Consider the following 21,501-nt stretch of genomic DNA (forward strand, 5'->3'; position numbering starts at 1 on the left):
CATTAAACCTAAATCAACTGTGTTACAACAAGACCACGAAAGGATGTGACATGGGACATAGAAAAAGGCATTCAATTTGATCTCATCAGCATATTATTTTTACTCACAGTGCCACGTTGTCCTATCTTTCTTCATATTGAAGGTGCACGTGAATGATAAATCATTGCACAACCTTGTTTTGGCTGAACTCATTCCCATAATGCTCCTTTATGGTGCCATGGTGTACAACGTCGAGATAAAAAGCCGAGACAACATGGTACCACGAGTAAAAATAGTGTGAGGATGAGATAAAATCCAAAGCCTTTTGCTGTGTCATCAATGATGCTCTCACTGCCGCCATCCAGGTTCGATTCCCGTTACAACCAATACAGAGCAAAGAGGTCGATAATTTTCATCAATTGATTAACCGTTACTCAAATTTGGTAACCACTGTAAACTTTCACGAACTTTAATGATTTTTAGGAAATACAAATTGCGCGTATACACTAATAAATACGGTATAAAAAAAAACTAAAGGCCATTTTTTTTTCTGCCTTGTACCAAACGACCCATGGCCCGGTACCAACCACTGCTGTATTAAACACTGACACCAAAGAACATACCCTTTTTACAGACTCAAGAATTGGTTTACCAAATAAAAGTACTGTATAAACGTTTTTATTTTATTTTTTTACAAATCGTTACGGTCAAATAATATTTAGCTAATATTAAGATTGTTTTGTCAAAAAGAATGCAGAACACTCTGTACAATGCAAATCAGTGAAGTAGCGGAACAGTGTAAACCGTGTTACAGCAAGGGATTACTGTATTTGTTTAAAAATATTTTTTGCAGAAGGAAAGGAATTAAATATAAACACGGAGACTTAAAAATGCTGGAAACAGTCCAAATGATGTTGCAGATAACGAACAGGAAAATTACCACCGAAGGAGTAAAAAAAATAAAAAATAAAACTGTTTTTTTAAGCTATGCTGACCTAGATGTTATAGCCAAGGCTGACGGTGAACATGCCAGGCTCAGCCATCCAGTTACAGACTGTGTGCAAACGTTCTGCACCAAATGTTGCTCAGTGGACATTGAAGTGCTGATGTCAAACTGCAGACTTGCAGACAAAATCTAAAATTGTTAAAGAATGGTTACGATTTTTTGATTTTACAATGCTGCTTGAAACAAAAACTTTACATACACTGTGACTGAGTGTGCAGTATGGGCTGTAGGAAGGACCAATCCTGCCATACGAAAAAAATAAATGTATAAATAAAGAAATACCTACAAATAGATGTCAATTGAATAAATGAACACATAAATAAATTAGACAATACCTAAATATGTGACCTCAATAAAATGTATACATGCATTTGTTTTATTTTGTCATTATTTTTAAAAATCTGGATATTTATTTTGTCATGTATTTTGTCTTGACAAAAAGTTACCCAAAACAGGGGACGCGTCAAACTAGATGATATTTTCACCTCTATGGTAATAGATTGCAATGCTTTTCTTCTCTTAGCTAGCAGGGGGACAAACAATAGTCAAAAGGTTCAGGGAAATAGGTCACCTCCACAAAATACTCAACAAGATACAGGACGAAAAAAAAAGACAAAATAAATGACAAAATATGCATTCAAATACATGACAAATGAATGACAAAATATATCACGATATACATGACAAAATAAATACCAAAAGAAATGACAATATGCATAAACAAATGAACAAATTGCATCTATGTCATATATTTGGGTATTACATAATCACAAGCCATCAAAGCGACGTGATAATGTTCTTCTTTAGGATCTAAGTACGAACTTCTGTACATATGTATATTATGTGTATGTTTTATATATATACTGTATATGTGTTTGTGTCTGTCCACCCAAGAAAAGGGGGAAGGAGTGACTACTATGTTTCACGGGCAGCCGGGTAGGTTACCCTAGATGGGAAAAATCCCCCAAAAGTTGACTCAGCACTCTTAGTTTTGTTAACAACCATTCAAGCACAAAAGAGCAAGATGATGACTGTTATAACAGCTGCTTTTCAACTTCCAGGCTCCAGTTTTCTTTTGTTTTCTCCTTAGATTCTTTCCACCTTGAGGTCATTTTTTCCAAACAATACATAGGTAGACGATTACATATTTGGGCTGTTAGTACCCCCATTTTAGGAATTTAGTCTCGATCTGGACTCAATCTCACTCTTTCGGTTTTCCATTCTCATGTGCCAATGACCTTGCCATAAAAGAATATGCCACCCAAAAATGATTTTGTGCCTCAACACGGGTGATGATCTAAAGGTGCACAACCATACTTGTTTATCTATGTGTTCTCATCTATTTCTATGGCATACATTTGTAGGTATTCAACTATTTATACATTTACTTCTAGATATGGCAGGATTGGTCCTCAATAGGGGGTGATTAGCCTACAGTACTTCATAAATCAATATTGCCCACTTGAAGACTGCCAGACTTCGTTCTGTCTAAATTAAGGCAGCACTTGTTGTCCCTCCTGTGACGAATCAACAACAAGAGTACCGATGTCAATGTCCTTCAGAGCAGGATAACCAAACAACCCAGTAAAGACCTGCCCATGAGGATGCCCCTATAGATACAATAATGTTAATAATGTTCTACCCAGAAAAAGGGAGGCACGAACAATCCAAAACGCACAAATGGAGAGTGTACAGTGAGAAGAAACACTCCACAATGACATTAAGTGCCTGACAAAGATCATTATAAGTGCGCTGGCGCTCTGTTTCCATGAGAAAACACACACTCGTAAACTATGACCGGATTACTGGACACTAAGTGCACAATTTAAGTGGACACACGCAGGGTGTCTCTCTGCTGTTTAATAAACAGAGCTGAAAGAGCTCAAGCTCACCCAATGACAAAACACTCATGGACTCAGCCCCCCTCACATACACAGGCAGCGTAAAAACAAACAGTCTCATTTGAAACTTTCCTGTTTCGCTTACCAGCCATTCAGTTCCAGTTCCAGCAAGGACTGAGTCTTCTCTGAGTTACACTGCAAACACCACATGCTTCCCAGCGGTCATCAGCGGTCCCCACCGGTTTGAACTCTCCTTATCGATGCTTAGACGCGTTCTTCAAAGGACAAAATCAGCTCCAAAGTGTCATTTGCTATTGTTGGTGGCATTGCCACGCGTTGAGTAGAGTCAGAGCCATCGCCTGGCCTGTCAGAAAACCCTCCCAGTGGGGGGTGATCGGGCATGGCCAGTGTTAAGTGGTAATCTATGATGTCTGTCAAATGTAGCTTTTTTTCGGTCAGCTCTTTCTCCCTCCGTTCTCGAGTTGAGCCTGGCTGCAAAGAGTGTGAGGGGGCGGAGGTTTGGACACCAGGGAGTTTTTTTTTTTTTTTGGGCCATACGCCGAGTGCTATGAAAGGGGCGGGCTGTGGTGAGAGGGAAAGAAGAGGAAGGTATGAACCGAAAAAGGAGGATGGGGGAAAAAAACTTGTGAAACCCCCGTCCTGTAAGGAAGGGACACAAGGATGACCCCGAGGCAGAGGATGTAAGAAAATCACATTTTTCCGGAGTGGTATCTGCCAATCGAAAACTTGAAAAAAAGAATGGAGGGACAATTATCTGGACAGGAAAAGAAAAGTACCAGATACTGTGACAAATGTTCCATTTGCAGATCTTTTAGTAAGTGAAGAATGAAAAGTGCGCTTCTATTATTAGAACCTCTCAAGCCTGTGCCAAGAACTAAGAAAAGACTGGATTCAGTGTGCAGCAGTACCTCTTTATATGAGCACCTCTAAACACAAGAGTTCCAGTATACAAGTTGTTTTGTTTTTTTTAAACAAAAACCAGGCTCACTGTACGAGGCAAAGTCTAGTTCATGAGCAGTCCTATGGGCCATAACTAGAGAGTGCTCGAAACCGCTAACCACTTGTCATCAGCTTGTGTCGTTTGCGCAAACTACTACAGGCAAATAAAGAAAAATTGTGCTGTAAACATTTTTTTTTTGTGTACTTTCATTTAAAGTTACAATGATTTTATTTACAAGTGTACAGTAAGGTTTTTTTTTCACATTGACAATATTAGTGTAGGGCAGCACGGCGGCGCAGTGGTTAGCGCGTGTGCGGCACAGTTCTAAGGTCTTGGGAACCTCCTGTGTGGGTTCAAATCCAGCTACCGGACTTACTGTGCGGAGTTTGTATGTTCTCCCCGTGCTTGCGTGGGTTTCCTCCGGGCACTCCGGTTTCCTCCCACATTCCAAAGACATGCATTTCAGGTGGATTGGCTGGTCCAAAATTGTCCCTAGGTGTGAATGAGCGAGCGAGTTGTCTGTCCCTTTGTGCCCTGCGATTGGCTGGCAACCAGTTCAGTGTGTCCCCTTCCCACTGCCCGATGATTGCTGGGATGGGCTCCAGCACCCCCGCGACCCTACTGAGGATTAGCGGTGCAGCTAATGAGATGAGAGATGAATATTAGTGTAGTATTTGTTATTGCAGAATCCGTTGCAATTATCTCATGTGCGGTCCCTTTTCATGGTTTCTTCATTTACCTCATGATAAGGTTTCGAGATTTTCCTTGCCCTCATGTAGGTTTCAGATCAGGGAATGGTGTAATAACAGTCTGTAGTTTGCAATAATTTGTAGTCTGTGCAGCCCTTTGAGACTCCTTGTGATAAAGGGCTATACAAATAAACCTGACTTGACTTGACTTACATATCATCAACAGTCTCTCAATCTCATACCTGTCCACCTCTGCCAGTTGCTCCACTTATTAATGATTTCAAATCCACCCTTATTAAACGCTAATAAACCTTACAAACACAACGAGGCACCTACTCACAGCAAGACAGACTATTTAAAATACAGCGACAATAATAGCAATCTACGATGACTTTGTCGTCTGCTACCAGTGACCCAGACGATCCGGATTACAGCCAAAATTGGCCAAATGAAATTATTATAATTATTTTGTTTAAAATCCCATATAAAATTGTGTATATGGCAAACAATCTTTGAAAAAAATCAAAAAGTGTATTAAAAAAAACATTTACAGGTATGCGATCTCAATGCACACACATGCGTTATGGCAATTATAAGAGACTCACATTTTATTTCATTAATATATTCTTATTTATCTTAATAGTGTATTTTTTATGTTTCATTACTATTTGAATATGTTTTTAGTAATCAAGACGATATGTTTTATACCTATTTAGGGTTCACATGAACGATTTGGGGAGAACGAGCAATTTGAGCTATTAGCACAATCCTGGAACAAACTGAGCTTGTGCAAAGAGTTATTACCGTATTTTATCTGTACAATAAAGAGTAAAAAAAGGTTTTAAAGCATTTCCACCATACCTTGTTTGTTTACCAAATTCACAGAAGATACTACCCAGAAATAAAATCACAACATACATCTTTAAAAAGACGCCAGTAATTTCCATTCACCTTCATGCTTGCAATAGTCCGTTTGAGAATCTGTTTTGGAGAAACAGTTGAAGACTAATCACCCCTTTGAGAGAGGGGGGCTGGGGAAAACTCTGTTAAATGTGTTTTCTGTCTAATGACAACAGACACAGGATCCTGAAGGGAAGCATTTATAGCAACAGTCTAGAGTACACTGAAAGTTGCCAGTGTCCTTTAATGACAGTCGAGCAGGGAGGCAGACACAGCAGGTTGGCCAAAGTAGTCACAATGACTAATTGTGAAGATGTGGACGACTGGCCGCCTGATCTATTTATGTTTGGGTTCTTGGCCATGCTCATGAGTGACTTCAGCTGCTTATGCTAAATCCCTGAACACTCAACTTCCACGTATAACGTATGAACAGTGTTGGGAGTAGCACGTTACAAAGGAACAAGTTCCTTGAATGCAATTATTTTTCTCTGTAATAAGTACTGTAACCCATTATTAATGAAATGTTATAATTCACTTCCCGTTATGCCTCGGTATGTTATTTCGGCAATTATTAAAAGCATATCATGAATTACAATGTCCTCTGATCTTTAACTCTTGCCTCTTTGCTAAAAACGTATAATACAACCCTCATTCCCCCAGCAACACGACATCTAACAGATCTCTTGAGTGGGCGTTTATATCTACCTACAACATAGTTACAGGGACACTCTCTCAAGAAGAGAGTACAAGGGCACTGAATTTCTCCTTACTGATATTCTGATATTCTTGTCATGATTGCCAAAGTGAAGACACCTGCGGCAATCGTTTGGTGCACTGGAGCGCGCTCTCTGATTGGCTGACATTCTCTTCTTAAGCGGTCAGCGTACAGACAAGGACGTCAGACCGTACTTCTGTGTTCCTGTGTGTTTCGCCAGATTACCAAGTACCAAAGACTTATCTCATGTTTTGATTCCTGCCTTTGGTTCCGACCTGTTTCTGCCCCGCGTTGCAATCTACTGTCCTGCCCTGACCATCGACCTGCCCGCCAAGACGTATTGATTCTGCTTACCTGTCACGGAACTGCCGTTCCGTCCAACGGTGCTAGCGGCCGACAACCATCGGCTTCCAAAGCCAGCTCTGTCAGCTCAATCCAATAAAGATTCCTTTAAAACGAACGCAATTGAGTCCGAGATTCCATTCTGGGTCGTGACAATTCTACCTACAGTATATACTTACATCTAGGCCATATTTACAACTATAAAATAAAATACAGAATCAGGAAATCAGTTTAATCGCAAATATTGGGTTGTATGTCACAAGTAGCGAACGGTAGGCAGGGCGTAATTAGGGGCGTGGCTTATACAGGAACAACAAAATAAATGGAGCAAACCTGAGCACAGAATTTACAGTAAAAGAGTGCAGATTGGCCATTTTCAAGCAGTTTTAGGGAGGTTGGCTTCAATCTGAGTATATAGGTAACTTTGAAACTTGATTGATACTTAAATGAAATAACTAGTATTTGAAATGAATTATTGTTTTTTTAGTAACACACCCAACACTGCTTATGAAAGCGCTCACATACAAAAATTGCTTTGTTCCCGAGAGCCGGTAAACAAAACCGATCATTAGAGAAAAAAGATCATTTTAAGATGACGCTTCAGTAGAACAAGCTATTTAAAAACGATCTGCAAATCCATGTGTATTGATAGCAGTCTCGGTGAAGGCGCCGTAATCTTTAAGGTCTGATGGGATCAAAGCAGCAGTAACTTTTATTTGTTTGGGAAGAAGATAAGAACTATCAGACCCTCATTTTGACATTAATAGGCCCCAAATCGGAGATAAATGTTTCAGCATGGCACACAAGGGTCAGATTAGCCGAATTCTATCTGGAAGCTGAGCTAAAAATGATCCTATTCCAAAACTCCGAGGTAACATCGGTTTCTTACGTTATTAACAGGAAATTTGGGACAGTGGAATTCTCTAGCTGCCTCTCTATCTCCTCTTGTGTTATGATTCTGTGTAGTCATCCCGTCCACTGAAGGTCCACTTCATTCTCCTGGGTTCAGCTTGCATGCTTCTCCGTTGTGGAATGATGTCATTGAAAATTCCAAGCGGAGGCCCTCTCACTGCTCATAAAACACCATTTCTTCAACTCAATACATATGGCAGCTCCGCTTTTCTGCTTCTAGTCCACCACTCGCTTCAAGTTCCAAAGTCCTCCTTTCTTTACTGAGTTAGATGCATTGCATAAGTTCAAAGTCGGCTACAAAACAAATATGTCACAATATCAGGAGAAGGCAAGAAAAAAAAAACGTTCCCACATATTGCACAGTATTTCAATAGGCAAAGTGGGTGAAAATAAATAAAAACCCAAGAGGAAACAGATTGTTTCCTGGAAACTCGGGTCACAAGATTTCGGTATGTCGCCCACAGACCACGCAACATCGGACACACATCATCTGCATTTTCTTCAGAGAACGAGACTGAGCTAAGACGCAAAAAATAAAGGAAAACTCAGCCTTTGCTAGGTCTGGAAACAATTAGAACAGCCTGATGTCATAGTTTAATATAAAAAAAGTGAATACAGAACTCATTGTATTCAAGTTGAACAATATCTCTTTTTTTACTTGGGAACCGAAATAACAACTTCTTGGTATGTAAAGCATCAGTAAGAAATTATATGGATCTTAAATGGACATAAAGAAGGTGGACGGGCTTCTTATGTGTAGACTGTTTTGTCAGCAGACGAACTGCCTGTGGGATCTGGAGGGACTGATGAAAAATGATTGCTAGATTAGGATGTAGGTTCCAACAAGGCTTGAGAGCAATGCTTCTTCATATTTCTCAAGTGGTGGGTCGGGACCCAAAATTTGGTCATAGAACCATTTTCATTGGGTTGCGAGCCTTAGCATTGGCAACATTATTCTAGGGATAGAAAAAAATGACAGAGGGGCATTTAAATGCCTTAACAGTAGATGGTTTTAATTTGCTGCAAATGCAAGTAAACACTGGCCATTTTAAACCACATTTTGTCTTGTTTTTCAGGCTTTGTCTTGCTTTCATTTTTTTCTTTCTTTTGGTTCCTTTTTTCCCTTCTTTTAATTTTGTGTTTCCTTTTTTTCCTTTTTCCTTTTCATGTTTTATTTTATTATTTATTTTTGACTGACTGCCATCTTGCTGCTACGGGTACCCCCGAAAAACCTTGTGAAAGCCCGAAAAAATGAGAAGCAAATAGTTACGGTTTGGTCACTTTGAGTCGCCGTGGTTTTTATTCTTTCATGTGCTCATTTTCGGTTGCACTATACAATACAGCAACATTTAGTGGTGAAATATTACTCACTATCTCTTTAAAATGAGCTCTTGTTCGTGATAGGAATGAGTGGAGAGGTGTTGTAAAAGGATAGTGGGATAGTGGGATATTTGGACACATTCTAAGGGATGTGCAGGGCACTTGTATGATGCGGCAAGGGTAAACCAGTGAAAGCTGTCGAGCCCTGCTGTTGAACAGAATAGTGTGTTGTGACACCCTGACCCGAGTGACATGGCCGCTTTCTTGTGTCCCGTTCCATCTGGAGGGACGATAGCATGACTAACTTGGGTGCCTAGGTGCTTAACTTGTTTGGGTGTTTGGGCATTTGGGTTGGCCATGGTCCAAAAATGTTTGTATGTGTATTTTTGCTATTTTTTCCCCTTTTTATTTTCTTTGTTATTGTATACATTTGTCTTGCTGTCGGTCACCCCTCTTGAGGGATATGACCATGGTAGGTAGATAGATGGATAAATCTCTTTAAAATTCCAGCTAATTGAGCATAAAAGGAAATATTATCATATCTGAAGTTGTTTTGGTTTTGCTGGCCATTTTGTTTACTTTTCAAAACGTGATTTATATATAGTTCATGGTTGTAGATTGAGACATTGAGTATGTTAGGGATGTTTTCCTCTCACATTCCGAATAGATGTGCCAGTCAGGTGAGCTGAAAATGTGGAATCGTTTCAAAGATATGCGTTTGGACATTCCGTCACCTGTTCTGTTTGGCCCCGTTTTGGGTATGCACAAAAGAGCAAAGGGTTTGAAAACTAGAATTCAACCACAATTTTGTGGTATTTTTTGCAATCCAGTAAAATCTGTTTTATGGAACTCTGGCGAAGCTGTGTTCTTGATCACATACATATGGGATCTGACTTGCTCTATAAAAGACATAAGGAGGTCATGTATGGTGTACTGCTACTATTATTAGGTGGCGGCACTGTTTATTCCTTTTGCAACAATTTCCTCTCAGTTCGCTTGCTGGCTAGGGAACAAATTACTTCCAAGCATGTGACCAAAAGCAAAGCACAGATTAAAAATACGTGACAACACAATTGTCTGATCTAAAAATATGCCCATGTGGTACTCAGGGTGAGATTAACAATCGAGCTATGAGCGAGAAAAAAAAGCGTTCACAGAAATAAACTGCTGACGTAAAGTCACATCTGCTATTATGTGAAATCAGCATGTTATTGTGTTGTCTCGACAGTCACAATACAAGTATCTGTTGTGGTTTTCAGGCAAAGATATTATACTACAGCGGGTATAAATAACCGATTTGGTTATACAAGACAGTCGGCATGGCCACTTTGAGCTGACAAAACAGACCATGGAAAACAGTCGATGTGGGGCTTCCGGAGTGTCAGCGCCACTCATTGGCCACACAATGATACTGCAAATGGCTGTGAAGATGACAAAATATGTGATGATGTCATTGGGAGCACTGAGGTCAGGCGTGTTTAGAATAGCTGCAGGCGCTGAGGGCAGCTCGGTTATTCAAAGGAGCCAGTATGTAATATGACAAGTTATTTTTCTCTCAAGATCGGGGATGGGACTAGGGTCCTGGCTGACTCAATTTTTGGTTAGTGAGTGAATCCGTACGAGCAGAGTTCATACACCTTTTTCATGGCCAAAATCAAGCACCTTTTAATGATATTCAAAGCCAGGTTTCCCATTTTTCCAGTAAGAAGAAATCCGGTGTGAATCATGTATTTTGCGAAGCCACAAATATATCTGCAATGCACATACATTGCTATTTTTAATCTCGCACATGTGTTTATCAAGACATATTGGGATTTTGAGTACATCGCAAATATTTTTGTTTTTGAGACAAATATTTCCCAATGCAAGCAGTTTTTCCCATTGGAATTTACCACTGGGACTCTAGTGGGACTCTGCAAACTATTGATACGGAATCCTTACAGTAATAGACATTTCATAGTGCCCTGTTTAAGTGTAGCATGCACCGCTTAGGCGCAACCCCTAGGGGCTTTTGACGCTTCAAAAGACAATGTCATACAAATTAATGCAAGCTGCCGTCTATCACAAGGGAAGAAGAAACGCATTGGCAAAGAAAAGCCACCAGAGAACAGTATTAGCATCTTTTTAAGCCGACTCGTTGAAAAACATGACAACTATTTCAAGCATTGACAAGCACTTCATCCTAATCCTTGAAAACACAACATTAAACTTCAAGCATTTTTAAGATTTTAAGCACTCGTACAAACTTTGTACCATGTTTATTCACTTGACACCAATTTTGTGGATGGATTATACTGTATGTTACATTAATGCCAAAATTTTGATACCAACAATTTGGGCACTAATATACTTGTCGGTAAGACTATTCTTGGAGTTTACTGCATCTGAGTCATGATTCACAAGGTGAGTAATGCAGCTTTATCAAAATATGCAAGAATCAATTACTGCATATTCAACACTGATTAAGCTAAGCCCATGGGTTTGTCACGGAGTGCGCAGCAGTTGAAATCAGACGCCCTAAATACCAGTGAGGATAACATTGGGGATCAGCTGATCCTATTGAATGTGTGTAAGGGGGAAAGTGGGTCATCAGCCCACGAAAGAATCATGCAATTGAGCAGCGAGCACAAACTCAAAATGCAGGCTTTCGATGAGGCTGAAATTACAGAAAACTATACTCTACTTACAGGCATTTAGATATAGTTTTGAAAAATGATTGGAAAAAATATATAGCATGACAAAGATAAAGAAAATTGGGGTTAATTCTGACTTGCAGAGCATTAGCAAGACAGTTATGTCTTTTATGGTGCGTCACGGCTCTTTCACGCAAAACCCTCATGCACCTGGAATTGAAATCATGTATTAGTGAGAACTTAGCACAGTGGTTTTTAGTTTGCAGTTTTTTTGGGTGATGTACTCCACGCAAAATATTATCTTAGGTTTTCTTGCCAGGAGAACACTTTTTAGGTTGAGGAAATTAAAGGGACAGTGTTTTTTACAGCCACTAGATGTCGCTGTATTGTGTCATGCAACCAAAAGAAGTGCTAAAAAGGACAATGAAGAATACGAAGTACGGAGACTCAAAGTGATCAAACTGCACAATTTTTCTTCTCATTTTTTTAGCAGAGCCCCTCTCAAGCTTTTTGTTGTACGCGTAGCAGTAAGATAACAGACAATCATGTCAGCTACCCCTAGCTGAGCCTCATGTTATGTAAAATAGATACACATTTTTCGACCTACAGCATTAGTATTTAACCCTTGGATGCATGACCTACCAGTACATGCAATCGTTCATAAGTGCGGTCGAATAATTTTAGGGAAAAAATAAAAATATTATTGCCATCATGTCATAAACATGTCTTACAAGGAGTACCTGGAATATGACAATATTACAACCTTTTGTTATTTATAAAGATTTTGAAGAATAACGCCCCTGTTTTCGACCCCACTTATGCATCCAAGGGTTAAAAAGTATATCATTGTTCACACATTTTTTCTCATTATACAAATCAGCACATTTTCTTTCATGAATGAAGTTTATTTACCACTAGGAGGCGCTAAATAATGCACACTGTCCCTTTGAAAAAATGAAAGAAAAATAAAAGTTTTTGTTCAAATTTAGGAGCATATTTTTACAATTCGGAACAATAAAAATGTACCCAAAAATAACTAAGGTATTTTATCTTTTACACCATGAAATGTAGTAAAGAAATTTGAGGGGGAAATTCAGATTCAGATTCAGATTCAGATCTACTTTATTGTCATTCTAGTACACGTGTATACAGAACGAAATGTCGATGCATCTGACCCCCACAGTTTCCTTGAATGTACAGATATAAATAATGTTGTATTGTATTTTGGCTACGTATAGTATTTTACCATAGTGCCGATAGTGCAAGAAGAGTAGCTAACCAGATGTGCAAAATGGGCAGTCAGGTTAACAAGTCAGGTACACAGTAACATTAACACTGTAACAATAACGCTGTAATTACAATAGTGCAGAGAGCAAGGAGTGGCAAGCTATAAAAAAAAACTGCCAGTAGTGCAAAAAGTCAGATTAGCAGCCGTTTAGATTTAAGTTAACTATATGTTAGATTGACCATTTAACAGTCTAATGGCCAGGGGGACTAGACTATTGCGGAGCCTGGTGGTCCTGCACCGCACACTGCAGTACCTCTTCCCAGAGGCTAGCAGAGTGAACAGTCCATGATGGGGGTGAGAGGGGTCCCCGGAAATGCAATATAATGAAGATAAATAATCATATTTTTAAGTGGAATGTTTTTGAATAATTTTAAAAATTATTTTTGTTTGATATTTTTGGTTATTTTTTTTATTTCAACAATTTTCTGAAAAATAATAGTTAAAAAATATTTAAATGGAAAGAATAGCATCTAAATTGCTCAAAATTATCTGCTATGTGTTCTTTGCAATATAGTAACCGGAAAAAAAACAATATCACCATCACAGTGAGTATCTGTATTTGTTTCCATCCATTCAAATGAAAGTGAGATGCAATTAGTTTTCACAGTAGTGAAAACAGATACAAGACACTCATTGTGCCAAACCAGCAGATGCAATTCTGAGTCAGTACAAAAGAGGGCGTTCTCAGTTGTTCACAAGCACTGTCGTGGCCAAACCATCACCAGACCAGAACAATGAACTAAGGTCAGCTCATTCTGGTCAATTCCTGCAGTTGCACTTTTCTAGTTACAACCTCCATGCAAAATCCCAATCAGAAATCTACCAAAACCATGTTCCCATCGAATTTCTATTATCTTTTGTACATGATTGTGTGTAGCAGCTTGCACAACGCAATCAATTGAGTGAGAATCTAAATGACATCAATGAGCTGGGTACATGGACTGGAAGGCTTACAAGAAGAATAATTGCAGTTCCAATCACATGTCATTCACTAGCTGCTGCACAGGGAAACAGATAAACAGCGGATGAAGTGTTGAGCGTTATTTAGCGTTTATTCTGCGCAAATCCCTCAAAAGATTACATTACCAGCCGAGTATGACTCAGCGGCAAATAATGACTGCAGCACACTTTTGAGATGTTCACGTGATATTCACAATATAAACTGTACTAAGGTCCAATGACACATTTGTCACAGAGTGGAAACTTAACCTGTATTAGAGCTATAAAACTGCTGCTGAGACATTCCACCTCTAGATTCCCCCTTGCAGTCGATTTCAGCTGGTATCAACTTTTCCCTCAGTTTTATTGCTTTTTCTGGCAAACTCATTGTCCCGTTGTAGCATTTTAACCCCAAATGGAAAACACAGGGTCTATTGAGCCAGAGGAGAACCTCCTGGCTCGCTTGTCCACACTGGGAGAAGTCTTTGTTTGTTTTAACACTGCGAGAAAAAGCAGCCTTTGTCACAACTGTACCATCACATCTCGGTTGTCTCTTATCAGAAGTAAATGTGCGCACCAGTGGAGAAAGGGGGGCGACGCAGGAGAAATGACAATGTTTCAGATTTACAACCACAAATGGTAGTAATCAATCTTGATCTCTCGCTGTGTGATCGGAGCAGCATGAAGAAACAGTTTCAAGTTTATGCTCCTCTAAAAACAAAAGCACACCAGGAATTATATTTGCTACTAATGACCTCATTAAGATAGCAGAAATGATAGCAGTTAGTATAAAACACTGGCAGGGTTGAACACAAGATTGCCAAAGTAAATTCAAGTTGTACATTGTCAGTGTGATTTCCACCAAACCTAAAATTAAAAGACCTTAAATCATTCATTGTTATTTAATCTGTTGGAAGAAAGAACACTATGTGGCACAGTATTGAAAGAAATGATTAGAATCCCATAGAGAATTAAGGCCACCACTATTAATACTGATAGTCAAGTCATGTTTATTTGTATAGCCCTTAATCACAAGAAGTCTCAAAGGGCTACACAGACCATTGGCGACTACAGACTCTTATTACACAATCCCCCATTCTAAAACCTACACAAAGGAAAGAAAAAAACTCGAAACCTCAGCATGAGGTACATAAAGAAACTTTGTTAATTACACTGAATTTACAATTCAAAACAGCACAGGTGAGCTTTTTCTGGAGTTCTTTACTTGTTTGAATTACTTTTTCCTCAAATGCAGTCAAATACAAAAAATATGTTGAAAGTATGAACAATAAGACAGTTTCAATCCAACTTATTACTTTTTCCTTTGTTACGACGCCGTTATCATTAAAAGCGGTTCGTTACTTTGAATAAAGCGGTTATAAGCTCTTTTCCGGGTTTGTTGCGTCACGTCTTTTGGGATCATGTCTACCATATGGTTAGATAGCGATTACAAATATAGAAATTACTAAATGACCAAAAGAAAAGGTGAATGACGCCTGGTGCGGCAACTGACTCATGTGCTTTGCAAACGAAACGGCTTTGTGAGCCGTCTCTTGGAGGTCGGGGGCAACTACCCACCAATCCAGAGTTGGTTCCCTTCGAGATGCTTATTTTCTCTTGTGATGGGTCAAAAAGCATTTTTTTCAGGCATTCTGTGCTGTTGGCTGTGAATTTGTTTGACTATAAAGCTTTGTCTGAAACTCATGACAAAAAGTTACCGGACACCAGCCATAAAGTTGCCTGCCCCATTTTTCACAACTTGAAATGCAATAAGATGACAAATAACAAAAAAAGTCAGTCGTTGCAAAGTATTAAGGATTGACAATCAGAATATATCACAGAACAACACTTTAAAATTAAGTTTATTATGAATCTACGTATAACCTGCATTGCATGTATATGACATCGCTGTTTTCCATCTGCCATCAGTATGTACCTGTGTTTACTCATCTTCATTCATGCAATGTTCGTCTGCTACAAGCCACATGAACTCCTCTTTCCACGATGCTTTTAATGTACGTTTACGTTTTGTAGCGTCATCAATTTTGTTAGCTTCATTTGAATCTTTCCTCTGGGGCTAAGGTTTTGGCTTGATTCCTAACCAATTATGCATTTTTCTTGTGTTCTCTGTGCGTCTACTTTGGGAAATGGTATGCAAAAGCACGACCTTAAAACGCTCGGGAAAGTCCGGAAGCACGAAGTTATTCGATGCAGGCTTCTGATTGGCTGCCGAGTATGCAAATTGCCTGACAAACCGAAATTTCCAAAATGAAGATTTCGAAATCGTAATAAAGCAAACGTTTGATTTGAAAAAAAAAAAAAAAAAAAAAAAAAAAAAAAAAAAAAAAAAAAAAAAAAAAAAAAAACTAAGATTTTTTTTTTTTTTTTTTTTAATAAAGTTGTCAGCCACCCGGGCAGAGACGTTGTTGAAGTTGTATGCCTGACGTAAAAGATGCATGCCCGGGCCTCAGGCAGAAGTTATTTCAGACATTGCTATAAAGGTTAAAATAGTTTTATTTATTATCGTTTTCTTTGTAGAATTATAAACATTTTAATTTATGTTTTACATGTTTTTCAGTGTAAAAGATGAAGTGCTAATTTTGCTTTATTTCCCCCCTTTTTAAGTCATTCATGATAATATATAACAAATTGTAATTTATGTATTAAACAACAAAAACAACCTAAAGAGACATTTGGGAGCCACAAGAGCAGGGCCCTCATTAGTAAACCAAGACGAAAAAAATGGTTCTCTAAAAAGAGTCAGAATTCCCATCTCTACAACGGACCATTAGTTAGATTTTATTTATTAAACTGACTTTATATTGTTTACTGCCGATTGTTATTTTATTATACTGTTTACCGTTTCTTTTTGTTGCAATTCAAGTATATTATAAATATGTTCCTGGTGAGGTGCAATAAATATTAAAAACACAACTATACAACCATCGGTCTGTTCTCCACTATACAACTGACTCGAATACTGCTCAGGAAATGTCAAATTATTTGACATACAACTTTTCTTTAAAGTAACGGAAATAATTGCTTTGTCTGGTAACTAGTTACTTTTACTATATAGAGTAACTCAGTTACTAACTCAGTAACTTTTTAGAGGAAGTAGTGAGTAACAATAACTAATTGCTTTTATAAAGTAATGTGCCAAACACTGCTGATCACACAAGTTCCAGCTTCTCCTCAAAAGTACTGGTTTGCAATTTCGTTTTTAAGCGGGTGAAGATTAATTTCACACAGTACCACATTGCCGGTCGAAAACAAAGTTAAGGTCAGTTCGCATTTACTGTAAACTCAGCAATAGAGACTTAACCGGCTGCATTTAAATATTTTTTAAAAGCTATGAATAACTGTTTTTAGGGTGGTGCATTCATTATGAGGAAACCATATCTGAATTGAGGTGTTCCCATTTACGTGCTCACAACCCGAGAGTTGGAAGATAGAATATTCATTATGAATTTGATGATCCGGGTGCATTCTCTCCAATTTGTTAGATGCATGACTGGTGAGGGGCCCTGTAAGTGTGGAACATGCCTGAAAACTCACCATTCTATAGGCAGGAGAACAAATCCAAAATGTTGAAGAAAAGAGGCACTGTATATAAATATCAAAAAGGAAGGAATTCCCTCTGCTATTGGAGTGCTTCAAATTTTCTTAAAGCAGAAGTTTCTTGAGTTTTCCTTGCCCTCATATGGGTTTCAGATCAGGGGATGTTGTAAAGGTGGTTTGTGCAGCCCTTTGAGGCATTTTGTGATTAAGGTATATACAAATAAATATGACTTGACTTAATCACTGAAAGGCAAATTCACAAAGCTAAATCCCGCCCTTGGGAAAAAGCAGGAAGAGGATGAACTTTTACTTTTGTGCGGGCCAGAAGCCGAGTGCTGAGAAATGGCTTCGGACACATTATCCAGTCCAAGAAAATTTCCTGAGTGTGCAAGTTCCATTCATTCCACATTTCCACAAGCTCTTGCTGCTGCAAGTCAGCAGCTTGTATGTTTCAACATATGCAAAAAGGAAGGATGCAAGGTCAGATACGAGGATGACTTAAATAAAATAAAAGTGTTCACTTGCCAACACTTTTTTAACCAACAAAATCATTACAACTAATCAAATCAACTTTTATCGAAGGCAAAATGTGAATAGCTCCAGCAATGTTTTCTGCGAGTTTGGTCCTGGCCTTTGCAGCACCATTGATCGGCAAAACCTTCACTCACTTATTAGCACGTCTGTCTTCTCTCAGCTCACACAATAGTTCCTCTGGGAACGTGTTTATTGCATTAGAACTGTATTTCAGGATCCTTTTCAGATTAACAACTGATTAGCTGTGTAGGAAATGAATTGGTTTTCTCCACAGATGAAAAATGGAGCCGATATGGCCATTTCTGACAGGTGGTTTCGCCCACCTTGGCAAAGCGGGACAACTCGAGTCTGCAGAATGGCCTTATTCTGTCATAGTAACTAACCATCCTAAACACTCCGACTGTCAGTCAAAAGGTTGTCTGGAGTATCTTTCACACCCATGTGGCCATCTATGACAAAAGTTTACTTTAATCGTGCCATTCATTTTGTGCAATTTCTGAACTGAAAGATTGAACTTTACCTCTTCGCACAAAATAGTGCCATATGAGCAGCCTCTCGTTTGGAATGAGATTATATATGGCACTCCAGGTAATAAACACTTAAAAGAGAAAAATAAGACTAAAGAGTGTCAGGATAAATGAGTAAAAAAGATTTACAAGGTAGTGCTTGGAGACTAACCTAAAGTGTAACAAATAATTCAATAAAAATATTGAATTGTAACACTGGTACGATTAAAAGGAGGGCAATAACGTGTAGCAGCAACAAAAACTCTCAAATAAGTCGGTAAACAAGACATGAGTAACCTTTTTTTTAATACAACTGTCAAGATAGAGTAGGTCGAATTAGTATTTAGCCAACCAATAAATGGGGACCTTTCTTTCAAAATGGTAGCAAATAGGAAAGTCAAAATAGTTTTAAAGTACCATGCTATGCTTTCAGATACATTCCCTTCAGTGTGGTTTGTCTCAAGGTAACTAAAATACACGGCTATGTTAAATCAAGTCAAGTCATATTTATTTGTATAGCCCTTAATCACAAGTCTCAAAGGGCTGCACAGACCACAGATTATTGCAAACCACAGGCTATTATTACACCATCCCCTGGTCTAAAACCTACATGAGGGCAAGGAAACCTCAACATAAGGAAAATGAAGAAACCTTGATAAAGGACTGCACATGAGGTAATCCCCCTTCCAGAATGACCAGGCTGCAAAGGATGTTGTAATAACAATTAATAGACAGATATCATCAACAGGGAATATAGGTCATTAATAAGCTATAAAATAGAAGTGTGTTTTAAGCCTAGATTTAAACAGTTCCACAGAGGTTGAAGATCGAATCTAAGGGGGCAGAGCATTGCACAACACCAGGGCCCGAATGGAGAACACTCTCGTACCTGCGGATCTTATCTTGGCTCTTGGGATCACTAGTAGACCAGAATTTTCAGAGCGAAGGCTCTCCGCAGGGTTCAGGACTTGGCCCCCTTCTTTTCAGCATTTACATGCTTCAATTGGGTGATATCATTCACAAGTATAATAACAGTTTTCATTGCTACGCAGATGCCACTCAACTATATCTTCCGATGGAGGAATCGGCCACACTAAACGGGGAAAATTTGGAGGCCTGCCTCACTGAGATAAAAGAATGGATGTCACTCAACTTCTTGCGCCGTAACTCTGAAAATATCGTTTTCATTGGTCAATCTAAATGCCGTGACTTGTTCTCAAAAACTGCTCTGAACAAAACTATTTAAAAAGCTATTAAAAATGAATCACTGTCATGACTATTGAAGTAATTAGTCTTCCCCATTAAAAATGCACACATAAATGTATTCTCAACAAACATACAAAGATCACCTGTGTGTAATACATTTTTCAGTTTTAGAAGCAATGCTTTGTAACCCAAATACAAAATGCATGTGTATATAATTAAGAGAAGTAAAAGAAAAGAAAGGTTTCGCATTCTGCAGTGAAAGGGCGTTCACCCAATCGGCCTTACAATAGAAAATATCGGTAATGCATAGAAAAAGGTCACCACCCGTATATATTTTTTCTACATAATTTTACCAGATAAGGTTTTTTTTCCCCCAGGAAATTCTTAAGCCATAAAATCGAGCAGTACTCATACTGATAATGTTGCATCGTCATCAGACGAGGAATATAGTGAGTCAGCAAGCCATTTACATCTCTCTACAGTATGCGCTATTTGTCCTCGCAAAATATGTCTACAAGAATGTACAGGAGTACAGTATAGGATTATTTTATAATGTAGCTCCAGCATTTATTTCAAGGAGCTCTGCATAATTGCAATGTGATGCAAAATATGTTCAAAGTATTATTTTAGCTGCAATACTACATTGAATGCGATGTAAAAAAAAAGGATGAGTGAATAGCAGGCATGTAGTACGGTCAGTCACACATTTTATGCATTCAGTGAGCTCTAAAGACCGCATTATTGGGCCCTTAACAAATCTAATGAGATCAGGTCCAATTGGAACAAGATTTTAAGAAACAATTGGCGCAACCAGATCTGTGCCCATCATATGTCATGTTACAGTTTGGATGCCTCACAGGAGAAAAGTAGCAAGAATGTGCTTCAAATTGGAAAAAAAAACATTGTTTCACTCCCCATGCTACTCAAATGTGGATTTTTTTTTTTTAATTTCCCATTGCATCATTCTAAGTTCATACCCTACTTGCAGTAAATTCTGTGTTGCTTATAGTAAGTAGCAGTGTATTGTACCATTTTTCCCCATGAAATGTGTATTGTACGATGTGATGCTCAGAATGTTGGAACAAAATGGGTTTGGTGTGGTGATTTAGGCTCTAATATCAGTATTGTCACACGCCGCTGCCCGTATCATCTCTGGAGAGTACCGAAAAACCACAACGACCAGATGATGAAGATGCTATATCTGGGTAGGGTTACTTTAACTTGATTACTTTCAATTACTTTTGGATTACTCCAATACCAAATATGCTAATAAAAGACAAAAGAAACTAAATATGAATAAAATTACTAAATTTTGTGCAGGCTTGGGGAGTAACGGAATACATGGAACGGCAAAAATGATGTTGGCAAGCTGTTTGGATTTATTTTCATTTTGTTTCTGTTGCATTTTATGTTAGCTTTGCCGGAGATCAAAGAGATCAAAGCCAGGAGAGAAAGATTACCACGTGTTGTGAGTCATAATTTTATTCATATTTAGTTTATTTTGTCTTTTATCAGCATAGTTGGTATTGGAGTAATCCAAAAGTAATTGAAAGTAATCAAGTTAAAGTAACCCTACCCAACCCTGTATCTGAGTCAGATCAGGAGGCTCTCTTGCTACTGGTAACAATGGAAACCTGTACTATATCTGTTTCATGTGGGAGCGCTAACGCTTACCAAACCCCTAAAAATGGCTCGGAGAGGTAAGGGTGACGCCAGTTGTACTTGCCCAAGACCCACCACAGGAAGTGGTGCTCCTACTACCCTTGAAGCGAAGGGTTCCGTGAACCATGAATCTTGACTTGGAGAGCAAACTTAGCTATTACGCATGCACAGCAGTTAGATGAGAGACTACAAATCCACCCATATGTATACTCTAAACAACACATAAGCACAATAATACACAAATGCAACATATATTATATAGATATATCCCCCTAGTGGGAGGTGGCTAGAGTCATTTCTGACTCTTTTTGGGAGATCGATTCAGAGGAGGGGATTCCCAGCCCCCTCGCTCAACCCAACTGAGGTGTTGGGAGTCATTAGGTGACCAAACCCTCCAATTCCAACCCTTAATGCTGAACGCCAAGCAGGGAGGCAACGGGTACCAATGTTTAAGTCTTCGGTATGACTTGGCCGAGGCTTGAACCACAACCTCCCAGTCTCGGGGCGGGC

The 21,501-nt window shown here is 38.8% G+C and overlaps 1 protein-coding gene across 6 annotated transcripts in view; it reads right to left on the minus strand.

Annotated features, from left to right (window-relative positions):
• The window catches only part of LOC148368920 (IQ motif and SEC7 domain-containing protein 1-like), a 222,316-nt gene that overhangs the window by 48,159 nt on the left and 152,656 nt on the right, over positions 1 to 21,501 (minus strand). The window contains exon 1 of one of the 6 annotated variants that reach the window (XM_088330834.1): positions 2,972 to 3,328. The exons of the other annotated variants lie outside the window; for them this stretch is intronic. Coding sequence (XP_088186960.1) covers positions 2,972 to 3,036 — 65 coding nt within the window. The 5' untranslated portion in view covers positions 3,037 to 3,328. Of the gene's footprint in view, positions 1 to 2,971; positions 3,329 to 21,501 lie in introns of those variants that run through there. 6 annotated transcript variants of the gene reach the window in all.

The sequence above is a fragment of the Urocampus carinirostris genome, chromosome 3 (genome assembly GCF_059441175.1).
Source record: "Urocampus carinirostris isolate Australia breed hairy pipefish chromosome 3, RoL_Ucar_1.0, whole genome shotgun sequence".
NCBI classification, from domain to species: Eukaryota; Metazoa; Chordata; class Actinopteri; order Syngnathiformes; family Syngnathidae; genus Urocampus; species Urocampus carinirostris.